This window comes from Pygocentrus nattereri, chromosome 27 (assembly GCF_015220715.1).
Source record: "Pygocentrus nattereri isolate fPygNat1 chromosome 27, fPygNat1.pri, whole genome shotgun sequence".
In the NCBI taxonomy this organism is placed as follows: Eukaryota; Metazoa; Chordata; class Actinopteri; order Characiformes; family Serrasalmidae; genus Pygocentrus; species Pygocentrus nattereri.
The window spans coordinates 5,580,802-5,602,261 of record NC_051237.1 but is presented as its reverse complement, the minus strand read 5'-3'; the positions used below and the strand labels follow the sequence as shown (position 1 = coordinate 5,602,261).

The 21,460-nt window shown below is 38.6% G+C and overlaps 3 protein-coding genes across 4 annotated transcripts; 1 reads left to right on the top strand and 2 right to left on the bottom strand.

The window, feature by feature from the left end:
- Positions 1 to 1,981: 1,981 nt before the first annotated feature.
- tmem106bb (transmembrane protein 106Bb) lies at positions 1,982 to 10,911 on the bottom strand. Of its 2 annotated transcripts, none has more exons than XM_017693920.2 (8): positions 10,790 to 10,911; positions 6,191 to 6,403; positions 5,961 to 6,024; positions 5,615 to 5,774; positions 5,339 to 5,479; positions 4,124 to 4,173; positions 3,988 to 4,041; positions 1,982 to 3,840 (listed from the first exon to the last, which is right to left on the bottom strand). In XM_017693920.2, exons 2-8 carry the CDS (start codon positions 6,393 to 6,395, stop codon positions 3,711 to 3,713), a joined length of 804 nt encoding a protein of 267 aa, XP_017549409.1. In that variant the 5' UTR covers positions 6,396 to 6,403; positions 10,790 to 10,911; the 3' UTR covers positions 1,982 to 3,710. The 2 variants fall into 2 exon arrangements, with proteins under 2 accessions (XP_017549409.1, XP_017549419.1); XM_017693930.2 differs by having other exon boundaries at positions 10,714 to 10,854.
- Positions 10,912 to 12,107: 1,196 nt separating this feature from the next.
- Positions 12,108 to 14,237, top strand: acot13 (acyl-CoA thioesterase 13). Its single transcript, XM_017693907.2, has 3 exons — positions 12,108 to 12,272; positions 13,357 to 13,541; positions 13,683 to 14,237. The coding sequence occupies exons 1-3, from the start codon at positions 12,189 to 12,191 to the stop codon at positions 13,837 to 13,839; spliced, it is 426 nt and encodes a 141-aa protein (XP_017549396.1). The 5' UTR covers positions 12,108 to 12,188; the 3' UTR covers positions 13,840 to 14,237.
- On the bottom strand, positions 14,045 to 20,333 carry c27h6orf62 (chromosome 27 C6orf62 homolog). Its single transcript, XM_017693897.2, has 5 exons — positions 18,678 to 20,333; positions 16,472 to 16,648; positions 15,539 to 15,664; positions 15,301 to 15,435; positions 14,045 to 15,212 (listed from the first exon to the last, which is right to left on the bottom strand). Exons 1-5 carry the CDS (start codon positions 18,804 to 18,806, stop codon positions 15,087 to 15,089), a joined length of 693 nt encoding a protein of 230 aa, XP_017549386.1. The 5' UTR covers positions 18,807 to 20,333; the 3' UTR covers positions 14,045 to 15,086.
- Between the last annotated feature and the right edge of the window lie 1,127 nt (positions 20,334 to 21,460).

The window sequence follows — 21,460 nt, the reverse complement described above, 5'->3', positions numbered from 1 at the left end:
TTTTGCTTTGTTCAATAAAAGAGCCGAAATGATGGCATCCTCTGGTTATCGTTCACTGCCAACACCTCAGCATTAAAGAGAATTTGATTGTCAGTGGGTGAATCCATCCACACAGCATGGTAAAATGGATTCTTGGTCTGTTCCAAGTTCAGGGTAAACCCACAGCAATTTGGGCTCTGCACTTGTCCAGTAGTTCCAAGATCCTTGCGAGTTGATGCTACAGGCTTACTCAGACTGTTGATCTCAACCAGTAGAAAGTACTGCTTGCATAGATGTTTGCATTTTCTTGGGTCTAGACAGGATTACCTCAATAAAAGTGGAGTCCAGAGCTATGTGTGACACCACACACCACAACACTCAGCTCTTCAGAAGAACTCCAGCGATCTAACAGCAATCTCAGAGATACGTTGGTAGACGCTCAGGAGTAAACACTAATCATATTGTTTACAGGGACTGATTATCTGGATTCTCTGGTGAATACTGCACTCCTCCTACTCCTTTCATGAGCCCTACACCTTCCTCTAGTGGTAGAGTACACCAATGGCAGGCAACAGGCCAGGTATAGAGGGCAGAACAGTATTACTTACCGCCTAACATATACTATCATTGCTCAGAGCTAATCTGGATGTCCATGTACAGCTTTTAAAGTTTCCTCTGTCAATAAAAGATATATTTCACGAGTTAGCCTCAGTGGGCCTACATAGGGCATCAACAAAATTGAGGCTGAAAGACAAAACTGTTACATATCCCCCTAAATGCCTATCAATCTGTGGCAATTTGCATTATGTAAACATATGACATGTAACTATCGGTTATAATTCACATAATAATGCATCAAATACTCACAGTTAACTAGGGCTACCCTCATACCCGATCACCTAAATACAAGCATTCTGCCCAAAAACGAGCATTTAAATGAATTATTTGTTCAGTTTTCTGTAACTCAGTACTTTATCCCTAAGTCTCAATTTGAAAAAAAATTCACAATTTCTTTTCAACCGTTTTCTCTCACAGTACTTAGTACACATTATACACACACACAACCATTTTCTAAGCCGCTTCTCCCTCAGGGTTGCAGGGGGTGCTGGAGCCTATCCCAGCAGTACACATTATACAAATACGTCAAATCACCATTGCAAACTTCCTCCATCCCCGAAGATGATAGATATCTTGACGGCTAGTGTGGCCACTGGTGTTTATATGGATGATAAGAAGTACAGACCCAATATCCAGCTTCTAGCAATAAAGTTCCCTGTGCATTTACCAGTTGGGGGATAAACAACCTGCCCTCAAGTGTCCAGCCCAAAGCACATTAAGTTTTCCAGAGGTTCCTCCCACCTTCAAGATGCATCAGCAGAATGGGGGGTTCCTGGCCTTTACATTGGAAAATCTCACTCTGCAGTCTAGTGCAGAACAGCTGGTGAAGCTGTTTTCCACAGATCTAGCAATGGTTAAATTTTTAATTTGGCTGCTCAGCCTTCAAGGTAATCATACTGTTCACTGTGATTATCTGTAGTCTCCAAGTCATCAGGGCTCCAATTACCAAAAACACTAGAGACCCAGGTTTATCAGACTGTGATCAAGAAGCACTTTGAACTCTTCTTAAGAAACCCCTTGCAGCACACGACCTCAATACTGCTGTTTCTAGGAACTTGATTCAAATCATGTATTCTGGTTTTTACCCAACCCCAGATTCTGTGACTAGAATATTCCAGATTCTCTCACTTTCTATGAGACTATAACAACTCCAGGTTATGCAGGATGCTAATGTACGGTCGGCAAACTTCATGTGTGCCTAAGGCAGGAATGGCAGTAGTCACCTACATTCTGCCTTAATCTGCTTTAGAACGAGGCTATTCCTGAATATAAAGCACAAATCTTCCATTTTCTAGCCCCAGGGAAAATCATGAAAAACACCCAAGTACAGATGTATCTGCACTGTCTATGAAGATTCACAGAAAAGAAAAATTTAATGCCAAAGTCACAACAGGATTTAGACCTTTATTCATGCCAAGAAAATATGTTTCAGAGGACCACGTAGCAAAACTATTCATGTGCATGTGTCTTTTTTACATAGGTTCACTTTTGGATATATTACATGTTTCATTAGATTTCTGAGAACTAAGCTGATGCTAAAACAACACCTCAAACATACAGCAGTTACAATCCAGAAAATGCCTGTACATTTTCAAACATAGTTGGTAAATATAACAAAACCTGCTGGCACACCAACTTTATTATTAGGTTGCTGAAAAAAATATTCATTGCAGTCAAAGTGAGTAAGTTAATCCAATCCAATCATACAAAATCATTTATAAAACAGGTTCTTCAACCTAAGGTAATTTATATGAACCTCAAGCCATGTCCTTGTTACAGAATATCCAGTGTCTACTCTCTTATTAGCTTTTATAGTATTTGTTAATAACTGATTAAAATGTTAAAAATGCTGTGTTATACACATCTGGTGTAGAAACAATGTTAAAAATGCAATATTAAAGTGCTAGTACTAAAGTTCTGTCCTGTTTAGTTCAACACATCATGGCAAAACATGTAGCTTACTCAAGGAAGAAAACAATGTATGTACAGTTGTGTGCAGAGGTTTGAACATCCTGGGTCACATTACAAATTTTGTTGACTTTCTAAGTGAATATAACATCTTCTGCAGGAAATGAACTTCATTTTACAGTTTCTATTTGTTTTTTTATTAACAAAAAATATAAACTGTCATAACTTTTGACAGGTCACGTTTTATTTATTTTCCCCCAATATATTAAATACCAAAAATAAACAGTAATTGTGCATTTAAATTTGCAGATGTGTGTTCCCTGTAGAGTATGTTAACTTCATTTCACTTAGAAAAACAAAACGTCATTTAACCAGGGGTGCCCAAACTTTTGCATATGATTCCATATGTAATGAAAACCACAAAAGGCATGAAGTTTAATTCTTGTGCGGAATGTTTGGTTTTCTTTTTCAAATACTGCCATGGCAACAACCCTTATTTACATTCAGATAAATGCAATTAGTCCCAAATAAACAGTGTTATAATAAGTAGTGTGTTTTCTGGTTGTTTTGAACCTGTATTGTACAGCTTGGAAATGGAGGCAAAGAAAATGTAATTTGTTTATGAAAAGCAGAAAAAACTGAAACCACTTGAAATTGACCCATAGAGCAAACACTCTGCCTCATTGTTTGTGAAACTGCATGGTGTGAGGGACTAGTACTGACATGAGGTAAACCATTATTCTAATAAATATTTGTACTTATTATACAGAAATAACACTGCAAGAAACATAAAAAAAATGCATGACCTATAGTTTTCAGGTTGTCCTATCACTCACTACTGTTAACAAATATTAGAAAAGATTATCAGTAACTCAAGTTATATGCACACAGTTTTAGACAGGGAACCAACAACATCAGTTAGTAAACAAACAAAAATTTTGCATCTAAAGTGATTTTTCTTTTTCAAATCCAGTGAAAAAATTACAAAATGTAGGTATGAGTGGTTCAGTTTGGAGTGGTTTTGTTCCACTGCTACAAGAAGCAGCATTGTCATTAAAAGGTATTTGAAAATAAAGTGCATTGTTTATATGAAACCACCCTGATTATTCTTCAATGGAATACAGTGTAGATACATTTGGCCAGAAACAAGAATACAGTGACTGTGGTATTGGGGTGGAGGGGGCTAAATGCAATGAGTTTAAACTCTATTCTGATTCAGGAGTTCTTAACGTGTATTCATGCAACAATGTAGTGTTGCCTCCGCAATCCACATACTGGTACATCTCCTGAGACACCTGTTCAGCGTGGCCAAAATACGCTGTGGTCACCGTCACCCTGCAAACAAAGCGTCCAAACATCTTACTTAACATTACTGCCACTCTTCACTGTCACTGATCATCCATGTGTGCTGTGAAAATACTTTATGTTGGCATTTGTAATTCATTTCAGAAAATATGCAGCTTGTGAAGGTGCAAAACTTACTGCATCATGACCACAATGTTGTGCACTTTGATGGTACGCAGAGTACAGTAGTCACTGAAAATTAAAACAGCTTGGGATGAAAAAAATGGTCACAAAGTTGTATGTATTTTGATGTCTGAAAAAGAATCATACTTACTACATATAACTCATTTCATCTGCTATGATGGTGGGCACCATGTAATCAATCTGAAACACATGGAGAGAACAACATCAGTACCCTCGGAATCTAAAGACTGAAGTTGTGAAAGAATGTAAAAAGGAAATACAATGAGGGAGAAAAAAAAACATTCAGAGATTTTATTTTTAAGAATTTATATACTTCCAGTGGATACATCTGCTTATATCTATTAAAACAATATCATAGTATACATGTTCTCAGACTTGTCTACCTACATGCAAAATAAGACTGGCTTCTAAAAAAGTGAAGATACTTCTATGGCCTAGCTAATCTCCTGACTTGAACTCCACTGAAAATTGATGATGGATTCTGAAACAGAGTCCTCTACAGCCCTGGGGAGTTAAAGAACTAAAATGCTGCAAAAAAATCATTTCTTACTGTAGACATCTCAATGCTGTTATTTATTTGTGATGTCTAAATACCTTTTCCACTAACAATTTTTAACTATGAAAAAATGCTTCTATTTTGTATTCCTTTCTAGTTTAATAGATTTTCCTTACAAAATCTATTATTAGCATAAACGTTTGAATGAAAAACACAATCTTTGAAATTTTAACACCATTTTTAGAATTTCTTAGTATCTGATATATCCTTCTTTTGCTTTAATGATGAGCATCAAAATGACCATGCACTCGAGCTGGCATAGACTTCACAAGCTTTGGGCAAAATAACTCTGATGAGGAAACTGAATCCTTCTGAGAGCCATGATTCAACGGAAGAGATAAAACTTAAAAACTACCCTCAACATGCACAATGCCACAAATTTGTTTGAAATTGAGTAGTGGCCTAGAAACAGTGCAGAATCATAAACATTTTTTCCTCATAACTCTCCTTTATTTTATTTATTTATTCTCACTCAAAAATTTTCCTGTTGTTTATTTCCAAGTTTAAATGAAGAAAAAGAAAAAAAAAAGATTTTCAGTACAGTCTCAGACTTTTAGACCCCACTGCATATACACTGGAAGTAGATTAATAAACCAAACCCAAGTGTTTGAATATTTGTTTCCCCTCAATGTAAGAGTCTTTGAGATAAAAAGTGAAAAATTAGACGTTTTGAATGTGGATCACATCAAAAATTTACATTATCTAAATCGGTTGTGTTCTCAGTACCATATAAAATATAATATGAATAAAATAATGCAGGACCTTTATGGTCACAGACAAAAGATCTACCTGCTTCATGTCCAGGGGGCCGATACTGGTAATGTTACTGACGCGGGTCTTTCCAATCACAGTCTTGGAGAACTGCACCTGTCCTGTGATGTTGGCCACATCCACGGAGTAATAATTGTTGTTAGTAATATTCAGCAAGTTCTATAAAATAAAACAACACACTGTTAGGAGATTCAGCTTTATTTCACAGTTATATACAGCAAAAGATGGTTATAATATAAAGGTTTACAAAACACCAGAGTTTTCCTTTAAGCTGAAACACTGTTAGAAGCTTACAGTAATATTAAGATACACGGTGCGCTTGGTCTGGTCATAGGTGACATAGACTGACTTCACCCCCACGTAGTTCACGTCAATAGAGCGGGGAAAAAGGAAGAACACTGCCAACCCGGAGAGCAGCAGGCACACAATCACTGAGGCCGTCACATATAACTTTCTGTGAAACACATACATTATCAACATTAAAGTGCTTTCTCTATGCACACTACAAAGGGTCACATGAATCCCCAACTAGGCCTGTGTGGACAACTGACCGAAAATTGCTTAGGTAATTTCTTCTGGGATAGAAAATTTTAAAAATATCAATATCTCCCGAAGCACAAAGTACTAATAGAGCTCTTACGTTCTCCTTGGTCTCAACCTCTGGTCACTGTATGGAATCAATGCCACCAACTGATTTTCTTGACCTGCATGAAAACAATCACACTGCACCAATGACTCATGCTCATATTACCAGTCACAAGTATACACTCTTTAAAAGGATGGCTCTTCAATGGTTCTTTAGTAAAGCTTGTTAAAGCAATAAAACAATAAAATAAAAAAATAAATTAAAAAAAAAAAAAACATGTTTACCTCGTGGGATCCGCCCAGTACCCTGGCACGTTGGGCAGGTCACACTGTCCCTACCAGTGAACTCTACATAAGGGAACTGGGAGACATCTCCACCATTCTTGTTGTCCTCACTCTGCATGGCATTGTACTCAGGTGAAGAGGTCAGGCTGTCATGGCACTCATCGTGGCACGTCTGCTTAGGCAGGTGAGACAGTGTCGTCCCCATGATTACACCTGCGAGCAGGAGGAAACGCGTCATTAACATCAACTAGAAAATTAGATGGCAAACCTGTCAAGATGCACAGACATTTTGTCAGGAATTTTCCATGCATTGTTGACTAACATGTTAATTTTGATGCATCAGCTTGTAATTCTCAATACAACTAATTTTAGAAAGCAAACATGTGGAGGCACAGAAATAACATCCAATAACACTGCATTCAAAACAAGTAGCACATAAGACTGACAAGAAAAAAATGGTCAATAGTTAATAATGGTCTCCTATCCAATGGTGATAAGGCAAAATATTAGGGATGCAGCAACACCCCTTTTTTTAGACCAAGTCCAAAACAACATTGAATAATCTACTTAGAATTATGTAGTTGTTAGTGTAAATGAGTGCAATGTACCTTAAATCACCAATGCCCAAACTCATATTAAATGATCTGTATTAGCTACTATGATTTACCTTCGATCAAGTACCACTGCAGTGGAGAAAAGCAGATTTTGTTCATCACCAAAAATGCCCTTCTGAACAGCTGTGAGTAAAGTATGTTCCATTGGTTTGAACCTCGATCTGTCTCTTTCAACAATGGTCTCTGTAGCACAGTAACAGCAGAAATCCCATCTGATCCTAGCGCATCTGAAGAGCTTGATTTAAGTCTGAAGTCTTTTGTTTGGCTGGGTGGTAAGACTGTAGCTGAATGTCCACACACGCTGTACGATTTTAGAAATCTTGTTCTTTGGTGACGCGCCCTGTACGTTTGAATACTCCATCAAGTATGGACAAAAACTGTGATTTACATACTCAAGCAGTATGAAACACTCTGTCCAGCTCTGTACTAGGGCTGCACAATAAATCGTATTGTTTTCATTATTGTGATATTTTCTACTGAAGCTTGCAACATTACACACCCCAGAGTCCTTCAAAATAAGAGGCCCTGACCAACTAAGAACACAGTGCCTAACTACACTCAACCATAAACAAGAACGTCATTATGTACTTTGCTATTTGTTTAAAGAGGGGTTTAAAGAGAGATTAGTTAGATTTCTGTTTACACATCCCAAAAAATGTCTGCACTTGCATTACATCCAGCCACAGACACACTATTTCAATAGAAATGTATTGATGCTCATGTTGTCATCGTGATGTCTCACAGCTTCATCAACATCACATTTTATGTCAATATCGTGCGGCCCTATTGTCTACGGACAATTTCAATAAAGCTGTTTCACTCAAAACAACACACTGCACACCGAGTACTGAGCAAAGAGAAACTGCACAGCGCTGGTAACAATGTGCACTAAAACTAAACCAGACAGTGATGTACATGTTAGCAAAATACTGTCTCTCTGCAGCCTATTGTACAAAAAATCTATCTATCTATCTATCTATCTATCTATCTATCTATCTATCTATCTATCTATCCATCTATCTATCTATCTATCTATCTATTGCTCCCTTTAGGGGTCGCCACAGCGGATCATCTGCCTCCATCTTGCCCTATCCACTGCCTCCTCTTTTACACTAACCATCTCCATGTCCACCTTCACTACATCCATAAACCTTCTCTGAGGTCTACCTCTTCTCCTTGTGCCCAGCAGCTCCATCTCCAACATTCTTTGACCAATATATCCACTATTCCTCCTCAACACATGTCCAAACCATCTCAACCTGGCCTCTCTGGCTTTATCTCCACACTGCTCCACCTTCACTGTCCCTCTGATCTGCTCATTTCTAATCTTGTCCATCTTTGTCACTCCCAACGAAAATCTCAGCATCTTCATCTCCGCCACCTCCAGCTCAGCCTCCTGTCTTTTAGACAGAGCCACAGTCTCCAAACCATACATCATAGCAGGACGCACTACTGTCTTGTAACTGCCTTTCTGCCTTTCATTCTTGCTGCTATCCTTCTGTCACACATCAGCCCTGACATCCGTCTCCACCCACTCCATCCTGCCTGTACCCTCTTCTTCACCTCTTTTCTACACTGTCCATTGCTCTGGATGGTTGACCCAAGATATTTGAAGCCATCCACCTTTATGACCTCTACTCCTTGCATCTTCACCTTTCCACCTTCCTCCCTTTCATTCACACACATGTATTCCGTATTTCTCTACTGACCTTCATTCCTCTCCTCTCCAGTACAAACCTCCACCTCTCCAGATTCTCTTCCACCTGCTCTCTACTCTCACCACAGATTACAATGTCATCTGCAAACATCATGGTCCATGGAGCCTCCTGACTGACCTCATCTGTCACCCTTTCCATCACCATTGCAAACAAGAAGGGGCTCAAGGCTGATCCCTGATGTAACCCTACCTTCACCTTGAAACCATTTATCACTCCAACTGCACACCTCACCACTGTCTCACTAGCCTCATACATGTCCTGCACCACCACCATACTTTTCAGCTACACCGGACATCCTCATACAGTACCACAGTTCCTCTCTTGGCACCCTATCATATGCCCTCTCTCTCTCTCTCTCTCTCTCTCTCTCTCTATCTCTCTATCTATGTGTGTGTGTGTGTGTGTGTGTGTGTCTATATATATATATATATATATATATATATATATATATATATATATATATATAGATAGATAGATAGATAGATAGATATTATCGTATTAATGTTTATACCGCACTGCTCTATTCAGTCAAACACAGTAACCAGGGTCTCCACACATACTGGGGAAGCAGTTGTTATTGGGGGCAGAAATAATGGTGTAGGTCTGATGGGAGTATACTAAAGCGGAATGTTTAAAGTGACCAAAGACTTCTGTGGCTGACTTTCACAGAGTCAGCAACACTTCTCTGTGTGAGCAGGGCTTCCTTCACGACCGTCTTGAGTCACTTGTTCATTAGCGCAGCAGTGCAAACTCGGGGTTATATCACAGCGTGGATCGTAACGTTGGCATCAGTGACAAGTAAAAGAGCATGGTATCGGCCCAATACCCAATACCAGTATCGGTATCAATGCATCCCTACAAAATATAATATCACAATACTTCAGGAAATTTTTCTTTGCTATTTTTTACATTACACACCATGTCATATTTATTTTATCTGACATCTTCAAAGTTACCACAGATACGGTAGGGCTTCATTTTGCTGAATACTATCAAGAACTATGAGTCCAGTAACTGAATCCAATTATTTTTATTCAACCTTTCACACACTGTGCTGCATTAAATAGGACTAATAATGCTTTTATTCTAATCAAACACGCAGCTGGAAATGTTTCTAAGTACTGATGATATCCATATCACCACTGCTGTTGGAACAAAATCTTGCATCTCCAAAGAGAGAAAAACATACATTACTTTCAATGCAAGTCAATGGAACCAGACATTTTTGGCCATTCTTCATGAAATTCACACATAATATCAAGGCCAACGTGCATTTTCGAATTATGTCAGAAACAGAAAATCGATAAAAATTCCGATACTATGTTTTGTTTCGACAACAGCGATATGCTACTATTTATCCCAGCAACAAAAAAGTGTCAAAGGGCCCAACTCTAGTTTTTCTGAATCAATGGTTATAAAACTGATAAAATTTGATTAAACTAGCTACCTAATTATTCATTCCCAGTTATCTACAGTGTAAACCCAGTAGCTAGCTAAGCTAAGTACTCTAAAAAAAACTGCGCCAGGCCACAGTATAACAGTTTAAAAGGCAAAATTGACAGCCCGACCTTTCAAAACATAATAAATAACTAAAATAATATGTAATTGAACCGAATGATCCCCTGTCAAATCTAACTTCACATCTATTCATGTAGCTACAACAACGCACGTTAGAAAGTCCATTAGAACGGCAGTAAAACGGACTTAAGTTCGGCGATAAAAACACAAGCAAGACAGCGACGGTACAGCGAAGCCCTTATCTAATATATTTAGCTTGCTCGTATGATGTTAGTATCGCTGGTGCAGCAGTTCCCGCTCCACTTAAGGTGGAACGGAAAATTTCGAGCAAGTAACTGGCGTATAAGAAGCTGACGTCAGCTTCGTTAGCTAGCTAGCTAAGCTATCCTTTTATGTGGTAACGACAAACATGCTGTAATGCATATCAGCATATTAACAGGGATATAATTTGGAAGAGTTAGCCCTAAAGGTCACAGGCCATACAGTGTTATGTTACTAGTTACCTAAGTAACTGTTAGGTAAATTAAAACAAATACCCGAACTACGCTGTGAGCTAACGCTAACGTCATGTCCCACTGTTTTTAGCATGCGACAGCTAGCTAGCTGGCCAACTGTTAGCCAGCTAGGTCGCTGCACGGCAGCTAGAGGAATAAAACAGCTAAGTAAGACATACTTGCTTAGTCAAACAGTACATGTTTCACCCCGTCCGTGTTTCGTTTCTATGCGAAAGAAATCAAATGTTTCTTTACCGGGCCCAGATTATGCTCCCCAGCAGCCTCTCTGATCACGCAAGTCTTGTTTATATCCCAGAGACAGGCAGACATGCGCGGCAGGTCAGGTAAAGAGGGGGGACGGTCTGCGGCGCCGCCTGCCTACCGCTCCAGTAATAGACCAGTGAGGGACTCCCGAACAAAGACAAAATATATTTATTTTAAAGTACTGCTTAGTTTCTATTACCGTAGTGTCCTGCTTTAGAGCTTTAAAATGCATATTTCACCACAATGTTCTTTTTGCCATTATTATTATTATTGTTGTTGTTGTTGTTGTTGTTGGTCGTTGTTATTGTTGTTGTTGATGATGATCGTTATTATTACTATTATTATTATTATATATTTTTTATTTCTTTATTTTATTTTATTCATCCATCCATCCATCCATCCATTATTTTATTTTACTATGTTATTTATCTGTGGGTGTATGTAATGCCCTTTTATTTGAACAGGTTCCGTTTAAATCTGTATGTTTTATTCTTCCAAGATGTAGTTGGAGCTGTACATTTGCCCCTGTACACGAATGTTTAAATAATAATAATAATAAAAATACTCATAATCATAATAATAATAAGGTTTTTCAGGTTCAATGGAGTTTTCAGTCCTGCAGCTGTGGGTTTGATTCAGAAAAATATCAGTATCTACAAATTATTGCAAAGTAGCTTGTCCTTGTCCTGATCTTATAAAACAGCCCAACAGAGCCATAAACAACACAAGAAAACGAAGTATGTTTCAGTCTTCTCCTTTCTGTTCATTGAAAGAAAAATAGTTTTAACACACCGTCTCGTCTCTGGCACAATAACCAAGAATAACGGCTAGGCATTATTAAATTATTAAAATCACCTTTATTGACATTTATGAGATCATAATTCATACACTGCGGAATTATTCTCAATAACAAACACAAAAACAAAACATTTTCAGGTAGAGAGTAAAATCCAGGATCAATATAAGCGGTCAGAAATCTTCCCATGGGCGCGGTGAGAGAGGACAGACAGACGCTCGGACACGGGGACGTCTTCAGGAGATCACTATGCTGCTGACCGAGCGCGTTAGTTGACGGAACGGAAGGAAACCATAAACCGGCTCTGGGATCGAAATAAAGGTTCCCACAGTCCCAATAATTATTCATCAAATATTAAAAAAAATATGTAGTACAATTTTATGTAACACAATTAAAAATATATATTCACAATCTAGTTACATTTTAAAAAGTCGAAATATAATCTGCTTCACAAAAGTAATAGCCAAAAGAAGTAATCATCAGAGACACTTATTTTAGGAAATGCTTTTAGGGTAAAAGACAAGTTCCTGGGCATTTTTGTGACCTTTTATCTTGTCAAGGTTCGTTTGCTGTCTGTTATAAAGAAAAGCTGCAATGGCTTCGTTGTCTTTAAACTCGCTGAAGCAGGTCTTGCGGGCCATGGTGGACAGTCCTGGGTTTGACCGCGTTTTGAAAAAGGTGAGTGCTCAACCTTGAAGACGCACCTAAAACCAAGACTGCGTCCCAAACTGCGTGCTGCTGTATTATAATCTACATGCTATACTAAGGAAATCATTCTGATCGCGGCGTATTACTTGTCATATACTAATTAGTACGGTAGTAATTTTGGACGCAGCACGTACATAGATGCCGCGTTAGATACGGCCAGGCACGTCAACGACGCCGCCGTCTTGGGACGGTTCGTTTATAACTAACCTAGCTTACATTTACATTTACAGCATTTAGCAGACGCTGTTATCCAGAGCGACTTACAAGAAGTGCTTTGTCAATCTAGAGAAAGTATCTTTGCTAGTTACCAATAGCTTAGAGAAAAGAGTCCTGAGCTCAGATACTGCTAGAAACAAGATGTCACTGCAGACACCAAGAGAAAAAGAGTTGAACACAAAACTCTGTGCCATTCAATGCAGTAGAATTACAATAAAATACAATACAATAAACTACAATACACAGTGCAATACAATAAAATCTAATAAAATACAATAAAACCTAGCTAAGTTAACTGTTGGAAACCGATGTGTTTTACGAAAGCAGGGCCATGTTATAGACATTTAAATAATGAAAAAGTGAAAACCATGAAAATGTACTAAGGAAGCTATGATTTCATCATGAATAATATATAATATAAAATACACGTGTATTTGTTTACAAGCCAATTTTGACCGCACCAATATGGCGGGCGCGCAGTCTTACCACCCCAGGTTGAGAACGACAGACATCACAGCAGTTATATCTGTACCTAAAACCGTTGCTGTTACATGCATGTATATACACTTTTTGTTCAACTTTTTCATTATCATTAGTTCATTTATATTGTTCGTTGTTTAGAGCCGGTTATTTTAGCATTTTTAATTACATTTTCGTTTTTCTTTTTTTTCAGTGCTTTATTTTGTTCTTTCTTCTCTCTGCACTTTTTGTGCATTCAAATGTGCTCTATAAATACGTTTTGCTATAAAAGAATATAAAACGTGACAGTTCCTTTCTTTTTGATACCTCTTTTTTATTTAAACATGTATTATGGGAAAAATGTCATGACTCCAAACAGGTTGAAATCGTGTCAGCTAGTCCTGGTAAGGTGGTCTGCGAGATGAAGGTGGCAGAGGAGCACACAAACCGATTAGGGACGCTGCACGGAGGCCTGACTGCCACTCTGGTTGATGTTATTTCCACAACTGCCATTATGTACAGCGAGAGAGGCGCCCCGGGAGTTAGTGTTGACATGAACATCACGTAAGGCTTTTCCAGCTAAGGTGATGGAAGTAATCATATCCAAGACCCGTTTTAACGTTTATAAATAAGCATTTAAATAAACTAATAATACTTAACAACCCAAATGCCTCATAGCTAACAGCGCCTATCTGGTGTTAACAGGTACATGAACGCAGCCAAACTTGGTGAAGACGTCTTGATCACCGCCCAGGTTTTAAAGGAAGGAAGAACTCTGGCATTCGCTACTGTGGATCTCATAAACAAAACTACCGGAAAAATAATCGCTCAGGGACGGCACACAAAGCACCTTGGCAGCTGATGGACCTTGCACAAAGGTCATAAAAAACAATGGAACTCGTGTAAAGTTATGCTGCACATATGTAAAGTATAATAAAAGCACCAGCACAAGATTTCTTTGTTTGGACTGTATTGGGATATGTTTAGCAGTGTTGTTGAACAGAATGAGCAAGTCATGAACATAGCAAACGCCTTTCAGAGGAACCCATGAGATTTACAGTGGAAGGGATGGTTAGATTTATGCTTTATTATCCAACAAAGTTGGCTTACAGATACCACGGTCCAAGCTCTGAGATTCTAAGTACTCATAAAGGGGGTTGTCAAAGAAGCAAACAAAGTTTAATGATGCATTTCAATTTTCCACAAAATTATTTTGTTAGGTACATGAACTTAAGCATTAGTTTCCCCGCTGAATATCCACCACCGAAGACAAAAATCAGGTATCAGTAGCATGAATGAATAATGCATGAACTGCTTAACAGTTAACATTAACTTTCAGAAAGGCCAAACCCCCTAAAACCCACCCAGAATCCATCCTACAGACTTCACTTAATGTCCATATCCTCAGATGAAAAGTATGTTTAATACCTCCAAACCCATCAGGCATCACTCTTCCAGAAATTACAAAAAATAAAATGAAGAAAGGTACAGGCAAGGAATGACACTCCAAAAAAAAAAAAAAAAAAAAAAAAAAGTCCAGCAAAACAGGCAGTTGAAAATGAGAAGCAATGTCTACACCAAATAAATTTAACCAAGTATTGTTCATCTAGGAAAATTAGCCTTTTCACTAAGACTAAGCAGGCTGTTTGATCATCTGTCACTGATTGTCTGTACTCTTAAAACTATCCTTTCCCCAAAAAATTAGAGACAAGTTAACTACCCACTCATGTCACTGGTATCAGCACCAGAGCAACACAAGAAGCCCAAATACAAGAACCTCTTGCATTGGTTTGCTTTTTTTACTCCCCCATATACAAAGTTCCTTCTGTGACTGTTGTTGCTGACAGTGCTGCTCCAAGAGAACAACCACTCAAAACAATGTTCGTGCAAGTTCAAATAAAAGCAGACAGGTTAAGTGTAGAGTAAATGAATGAACCAACCCAAAAGTGGTTGGCTGGAGGGACATAAACAACTAAATTAACCTCAGAATGAAAATGAGTGGTTAACAAAAAGGAGAGTTCCAAGCACAAGTTCAATTCTATTCAACTGAGGGATGTATATGAGGTCAACTTGCTTCAGTGGCCTTGGGAGGAATCTTCTATGTCTCTCCTAGTCTGGCATGTATGGACGGAGGTGGTCTTCGATATCCCCAACCCCCCAACAGGTCAGCTGATCCTGTGGCAGGTAGAGGCATAGGCTGCACAACTTGAAAACTGTGGCCTTGGTTTTTGGAGTCTGTAGAAAAATATGTCCAAAAGGTGACAATAATATAAATATAAATACACATTACTGTCTAAATAAACCAGGTCCAAAAAGGACCAACCTGCAAGTGCTGTCTGTCCAAGAAAAGAAATACAGACTGATTTGGGTTGTTCATAACCATCCCAGCTTTGTCCTTCCGGCCAACAGCATGCAAAAACTGTTTCTCATAGTCTCCATGGTGAAATTCAAACTTTGCCTTTGAATGCAAATAGAGCAAGAAAAAACACCAATGATATATAAGAAGGGTTAGAATTATGCTATTTTTTTAAAGCATGTAACTTCTATGGCGTGTAGATTACCTGAACAGGCCTGAATGGTTCATGGTCAGCTCCCTTCCATCTGGAGAACAGAAGACAGACTATCTTCTCAATATCGTTGCGGGGCCAAAGGATGAAGTCCATCTCCTGGGTGCAACCTATTACATCCTTTACATATTTAGAAACCATAGTGAGATCACAGAATTTCAATGATCAGTAGGAAAAAACAACTAAATTAGCAAGTTTACATCTAATCTAATTTCACACACTACATGAATTTTTTTCACCACCAATACAAAAACTTTGCAATGGCAAAGAAATAAAATAACAAGTGATTTTCCTTTTACAGTGTATGGTATACTTGGTCTTCCTACAATGAAGAGGAACACACACTTTGTGGTGCATTTTATCTGAACTGCGCTGTCACCATTCTCCAGTAAATCAAAATGTGAAACATTAACGTCAATGTCTTGCTGTCATAAAAAACATTAAAAAACAAGTAATATTGTTAAACTACGTCTATTGTGCTAACCTACAATAGTAAATGCTATTCTATTTCAAAGAACTCATGTTAGTTTACATCACTTTTTTTGCACGCATCTCTTAAGATAACAGCTGAACTACCACATGAGGAAGACGCAACAGATTCCTTATAGGGAACCACAGTTTGATTAGTATAAAAGCACTCCATCATCCACTCAATATGACTAAAGAGTTATTTTTGGCAAACCACTGGTTAATCCTCACTGTACTATAGTTTACCCTGCAATACTGGCACATCAAAAGGCCACAAAATGCAAAGGACAGTATTTCTGATTTCTCCTAACTAATCTCAAAAATTACCAAAACATGTGATGATAATCTTTCACCTTGCATTTACTCTGTACTGTGCAGCCCTATTGGAGAGTATAAAATTATTCAGGTAAACTCTAAACTAGAACTAAAGCAAAACCAAACTGCAAAAAAATGACTTACCCTGCGCATTGACTGGTAGCGAGGGGCATGCAACTGCACAACATCTTTTTGAAGAAGTTCCAATGAACTTTCTAAAGAGTAGCTCGATTCCTTCACTCCTTTGAGGATATTTTCTTCATAGTTGTTGGTCATCACAGGTACCACCTCAGCTACCTCAAAAAGAGCAGACTTCTTTTTCTGCTCAGAAATAAGGAACACATGATTACAGCATTAAGCAAGTTGATGCAAGTTGGTATACAACAGTTCTAATAACATGATACAAATCAGTGGATATTTCACAAAGCTCCATTTTCTGGTGAGTTCAATGATCTAAGTAGTGAATGGCATGTCCAGAAATGTTTCCTAGCTCATTTCCTACTGTACAGTTGACTTTTGGCCTGCAAAGGTTTCAGCATTGCTGGCCAAATCAATCATTTTGTTGATCATTTTTCTATTTTACAAGTTACTCAAATTTAAAGTAGCTGAACATCATAGGCAGAAAGTTATATTTTTAAAATGGATGTTTACTTCTCTTTATTAAAAATGTGATGCCTATTTGTTTTTTTTTTTAATATGTTCATGGTGGAAGGTATTGTAAAGCAAAACTATTCACAAAGATTTTTTTTCCTGATTTGTCACCGTTTACTTGAGATGATAATTATATAAGCTGACTGCAATAACTTTCCAGTCATTAGATTTCACAATTTAAGGCTCATCTTAAATATGATTTTGTAATAAATGTAAATAAAACAAAGCAGTAAATATACTGACACATCATAAATGAACAAACTGTCTTTGAACCTGGTGCTGTAACATTTATAGGGCAGCACAAAGATTGTCCGTTAGCTAGCTATGAAACACATTCTAATGTATGCATGCAGAAAAAAATACAGGCTTTACACTTGATTCTGTGTAACTGAGACGCATGTGTGGTATCAATTCAATATAGTACTACCAAAGTCAGGTACTACGTAAACATAGCTAGGAAACAAGATGGTTAATAAGCCAATTTGATTATTTAAACAGATGAACAAGACGTTTGATTTGTTAAGTCACTATTTCACATTATTTATGACAATCTCCAGAAAAAATTTATGAAAAACTCCAGACACACTGCGGTTCACTGACAGTTTTAGTTACCAAAAAAAAAAAAAAAAAAAAAAACACTATTTGTGCTGTAGAAAAATAATTTCACATCAAACCACTCTGAACAGCTTTGTTTCACCAATTGAAATGCTGTTTTTTCCAAAATATTGCACAATTCTCCTTTAACATAATTAAAATTGAGGCCTACAATTTAGTCCAATTCAGTCTCTTGCCTAATGAAAGCCTAGAGCAATTAGTCCCAAAGAATAGATCCATACAATATCTGGGTATGAATGTACTGGCTGAAAAGCCAATGAACTCAAAGTCTGTAAGACTCAGAACAAAATCCAAAACTAGGGGAGTATTTCACAAAGTAGGGTTTCTTGGTTAGCCTGATGGGACAAAAATACCTGCGCAACAGAAACAGCGCTTAGAAACATTACTAGTTAACGTTTGGCTCAAGTTAAACAGAAGAATCAGATTTTTCTAAATATCTACATAACGTAATTGTTAAGATATACATAAAATTATTTGGAGTGACTTGCTTTGAAATGCCCCATGTTCACAAAAGTGATGATGGGAACTACATACCTGAAGAGCTCAAAGCCTCTAAAAGCTCCCTCACAAAATTTCTACATTATATGATCACAAACCTGCTGCCTGAGACACTGTTTTACTTAAGTAAAACCCTACTAAAACATTTTCAAAAGACATTTATGGTGAAGGATTACATGAAAGGCACTGTGAGGTTAAATTGCCCCCAAAGACTTTTTTTCCCCAGATTACCCACTAATTTACCATGTGATCAACACCACATAAAAGAATCAGATAACACTGTCCCTTTTGGAAAGTAACTAAAAAGGCCATTTTTAGTGTTACAGACATCGGTCCCCATCACCAAGAAATCCAAGTTGTCAAGTTTCTCTACAATGAATCATTTCATATGAAACCACTCTGAATGACTTTACAACTGACTGAATTATTCAGTTTCTAAAAGTCGGTGTAATTCCCTTTTAGTTATCCAGTTTACTGAGAAGCTATGCCCCCCATCCCTCTCCCCTGCAGTTTAATGTCAATGCTTTAAATGAAGTGCATTCCACTACAGTGCAACGAAGCGGATGAGTCAAATTATGCAGTTCACCTTTTCCTTAAACACGAAGGCAATGTAGATTTTGAAGTCGAACTGGTCAGCCAAAGATTCCCTTTTCTTCCGTAGCTGGGCACGGAGTCGGTTTCTCGTTTGATTTCTTCGAGATGTTGGGTCTCCCATTGTTATGTAGGATTTTTTTTTCTTTATACACTTTTTCCCCCTTTCAGTGCCTCCTATGTGTAGGCTAGCTACGTTGTTTAAATTGCTTTGCGTTTTTTTTTAATATTAAAAAAAAAAAAAACAGTTAAAGAAAAAAAGATCCGGCACTACCTGTAAAATACACTAATTCTAACGAGGAAACAAATCTACCAAAATCAAACCATTTTTTCACTGAATCAAGTCATTTTGAGATCAGTATGGGTAGTGCACATGGGGCTCAACAATTTTGAATCGTGTCTGAATATCACACCATGTTTGAGCAACAAGCCGAGCGAGCGCAGGCCAGTTTTAGACTAATATCTCACTACTGCTTCAATGCCGAGCTCAACAAACCTCAATTCTGCATTTTATAGCTAGATGTAACTGACACTGGCAAAACAAATGACATGCCGACAGCTTATTACTTTTGGAGATAGAGAAGAAGATCCCTGACTTAAGTTGAACAAATGTGCTACCTTAAGCTAGCTCAGAAAAAAATATTTAGGCTTTACGAGGCCTGACTACTGCGGACTTTGGAGTCTCTTCCACGACACGTCTTGTTTGTGTTCATATTGCATTAAACTGTCTTCAGTAACGCACGAGTGAATGACAGGGGGTAAAGGCGACCATGGCAGAGAAATGTAAGATGCCTGGAGGCGTTGGCACCTGGTACAAGAACACAGAACTGCTTGACATCCTGGAGTTTAAGGCCGTGAACTCGGCCCACGGTCTGCTGTAGTGTCACCGCTGCTGTGAGTCTCCATGTTTAGGCTCCTTGTGGCTGCTTAGCTAACGAAACTTCTCTCAGCTAAGCTAAGCTGTGCGCTCGCACTCTCCCTCGCCAACAACACGCCGAGTTCACTTAACGTCAGCTACATTTCAGATTAACTCTAACAGGTCACTGATAGCTTGCTAGCCAACGTCTGTTCAAGGCGTCACCCTTACATTTTCTGCCTTTTTGTTATAGCTGTCTGGTCTCTGCTTCGCCGCCTCTTCTAGCAGAACGGGAACTGCGTGGTGTGTCTGGTTCGGTTAGCAAAGACAGCTAACGTTAACTAACGTTTACTGTTCAACATCTCGCGTGCTCGCAGCTATCATTTTGTCAATGGATTAACCGCCGTAGCGTTGGCTGTTTCGTTTAAGAAACCACAACTGTGTACTGCTCTCAAATGACAATCTGTTAGCTAAATAAAACACTTTTCCCGTGCGAAAGCTTGGTTGCTGCCCAACTCGTTTCTCTCCGCTGCTGCGTTGTTTTCCTCCGTCGTCACAGACCAACCGACCAAACCACCCATGCCATGTCAAGATAAATGAACAAACCAACTGAAATTCTCCCTTCTTTCGGATAATAAACGACTAGATTTGCTTCTCGGTGGACCCATAATTACAAAATGGTTGTGTAAAATGTCTCTGGAGCTGTTCTTTTGTCGTGTCGTTGGTCTTCCCCTTCTGTCTGTGGAGAAAAACAAACCCGCGTCTCTGAACAAACAACTCAAAATGGCTGGCGGTGAACGTCACGGAGTTGTGAAGAAACGCGGTTGCCAGATCCCCTTCATATAAACGTTCTTGTTGAGGCCAGGTGTAAAAAATTAGGTTTCACGTCGGTGTCGGTTTCAGGCCCTCCCTCTCGGGAGGATTAAATTAATCCTGTATTGCCAGAAATTACGAATGCTTAAATACTGATTTATTAAAGCAGTGTTTCCCATCCCTGCTCTGGGCAAGTGTGCTCACTGCCCCCTAGTGTGTGTGTTTACTAGTGTGCATGCGTGTGTGGGTGTTTCACTGCACGGATGGGTTAAATGCAGAGGTCTAATTTCACAGAGTGCGAACACAGAGACAAGTGGTTGTAAATTCTATTCTGTGACCTGTGACAGCTAGTGGGCATCACGGAGGTGTGGCGAGGCATCGCAGATAGTGGATATTCTGTTATTATGCCATCTAACTGCATTGTTAAAACACCAGAGTTTGAGAATGATCAGCACCAATCAACACCTCCTTCCAGCACTCCTCAGCCTCCCAGCGTTTGTGTCTTATTAAAGTCATCGTTTTTCTCAATTCGAATTTTGTTCAAAATATCATGAAAACATCGAATCGTGGACCCAGTATCGAGAATCGACTGGTGGGCTGACTGTGTCGTTACACCGCCATCTCTTTGTAATCAAACTTGCAGTTGAGTGAAGTTTTTAAGTGCAGCGATATCCTCAGTATTCTCGGGAAAACATGTGACATGGTGATGTAATTTATCACAATAATGACACATATTGTCATTTGCCCAGCCCTATCATAAAAACAACAACAAAAAACTACATCGCAAGGCGAGCAAAGTGTTTCAGAGAGCAGGATTTTTTCTGTTAATCAGATAACTTGTTCAGTGGGAGGAGTAATGAGGGATGTTCCTATAGGAGAGGAGGGTCCCTATCCTATTGGAGGGTCCCTGAGATTGTTATCCAGTACAACACTTGTCTAAGCAATTTATTATGTGGCATTCGTTCTTCTCGTTGCGAAGTCGTGCATTACAGTTATGTGTATTATTTTCTGAATTTCCCGCTGTTATTACACGTGCTTATAAGTAAACATACCCGCGTATGCGCCTAGCTCTTCATCAGCGGCACAAAGGCTCTTTTAGGGGCACAATC

Bases quoted from the DNA above. Each gene is read 5' to 3' on its own strand.
- tmem106bb (XM_017693920.2), bottom strand. From the start codon at position 6,395: ATGGGGACGACACTGTCTCACCTGCCTAAGCAGACGTGCCACGATGAG. The intron at 6,025-6,190 runs GTAAACATGTTT...GTTTTCATGCAG, and splicing joins TACTGGGCGGATCCCACGAG to GTCAAGAAAATCAGTTGGTG. The intron at 4,042-4,123 runs GTAAGTATGATT...TTTAATTTTCAG, and splicing joins GATGAAATGAGTTATATGTA to TGACTACTGTACTCTGCGTA.
- acot13 (XM_017693907.2), top strand. From the start codon at position 12,189: ATGGCTTCGTTGTCTTTAAACTCGCTGAAGCAGGTCTTGCGGGCCATG. The intron at 12,273-13,356 runs GTGAGTGCTCAA...GACTCCAAACAG, and splicing joins TTGACCGCGTTTTGAAAAAG to GTTGAAATCGTGTCAGCTAG. The intron at 13,542-13,682 runs GTAAGGCTTTTC...TGGTGTTAACAG, and splicing joins AGTGTTGACATGAACATCAC to GTACATGAACGCAGCCAAAC.
- c27h6orf62 (XM_017693897.2), bottom strand. From the start codon at position 18,806: ATGGGAGACCCAACATCTCGAAGAAATCAAACGAGAAACCGACTCCGT. The intron at 16,649-18,677 runs GTGAACTGCATA...ATTTCTGAGCAG, and splicing joins CCTTCGTGTTTAAGGAAAAG to AAAAAGAAGTCTGCTCTTTT. The intron at 15,436-15,538 runs GTAATCTACACG...TTGCATTCAAAG, and splicing joins AACCATTCAGGCCTGTTCAG to GCAAAGTTTGAATTTCACCA.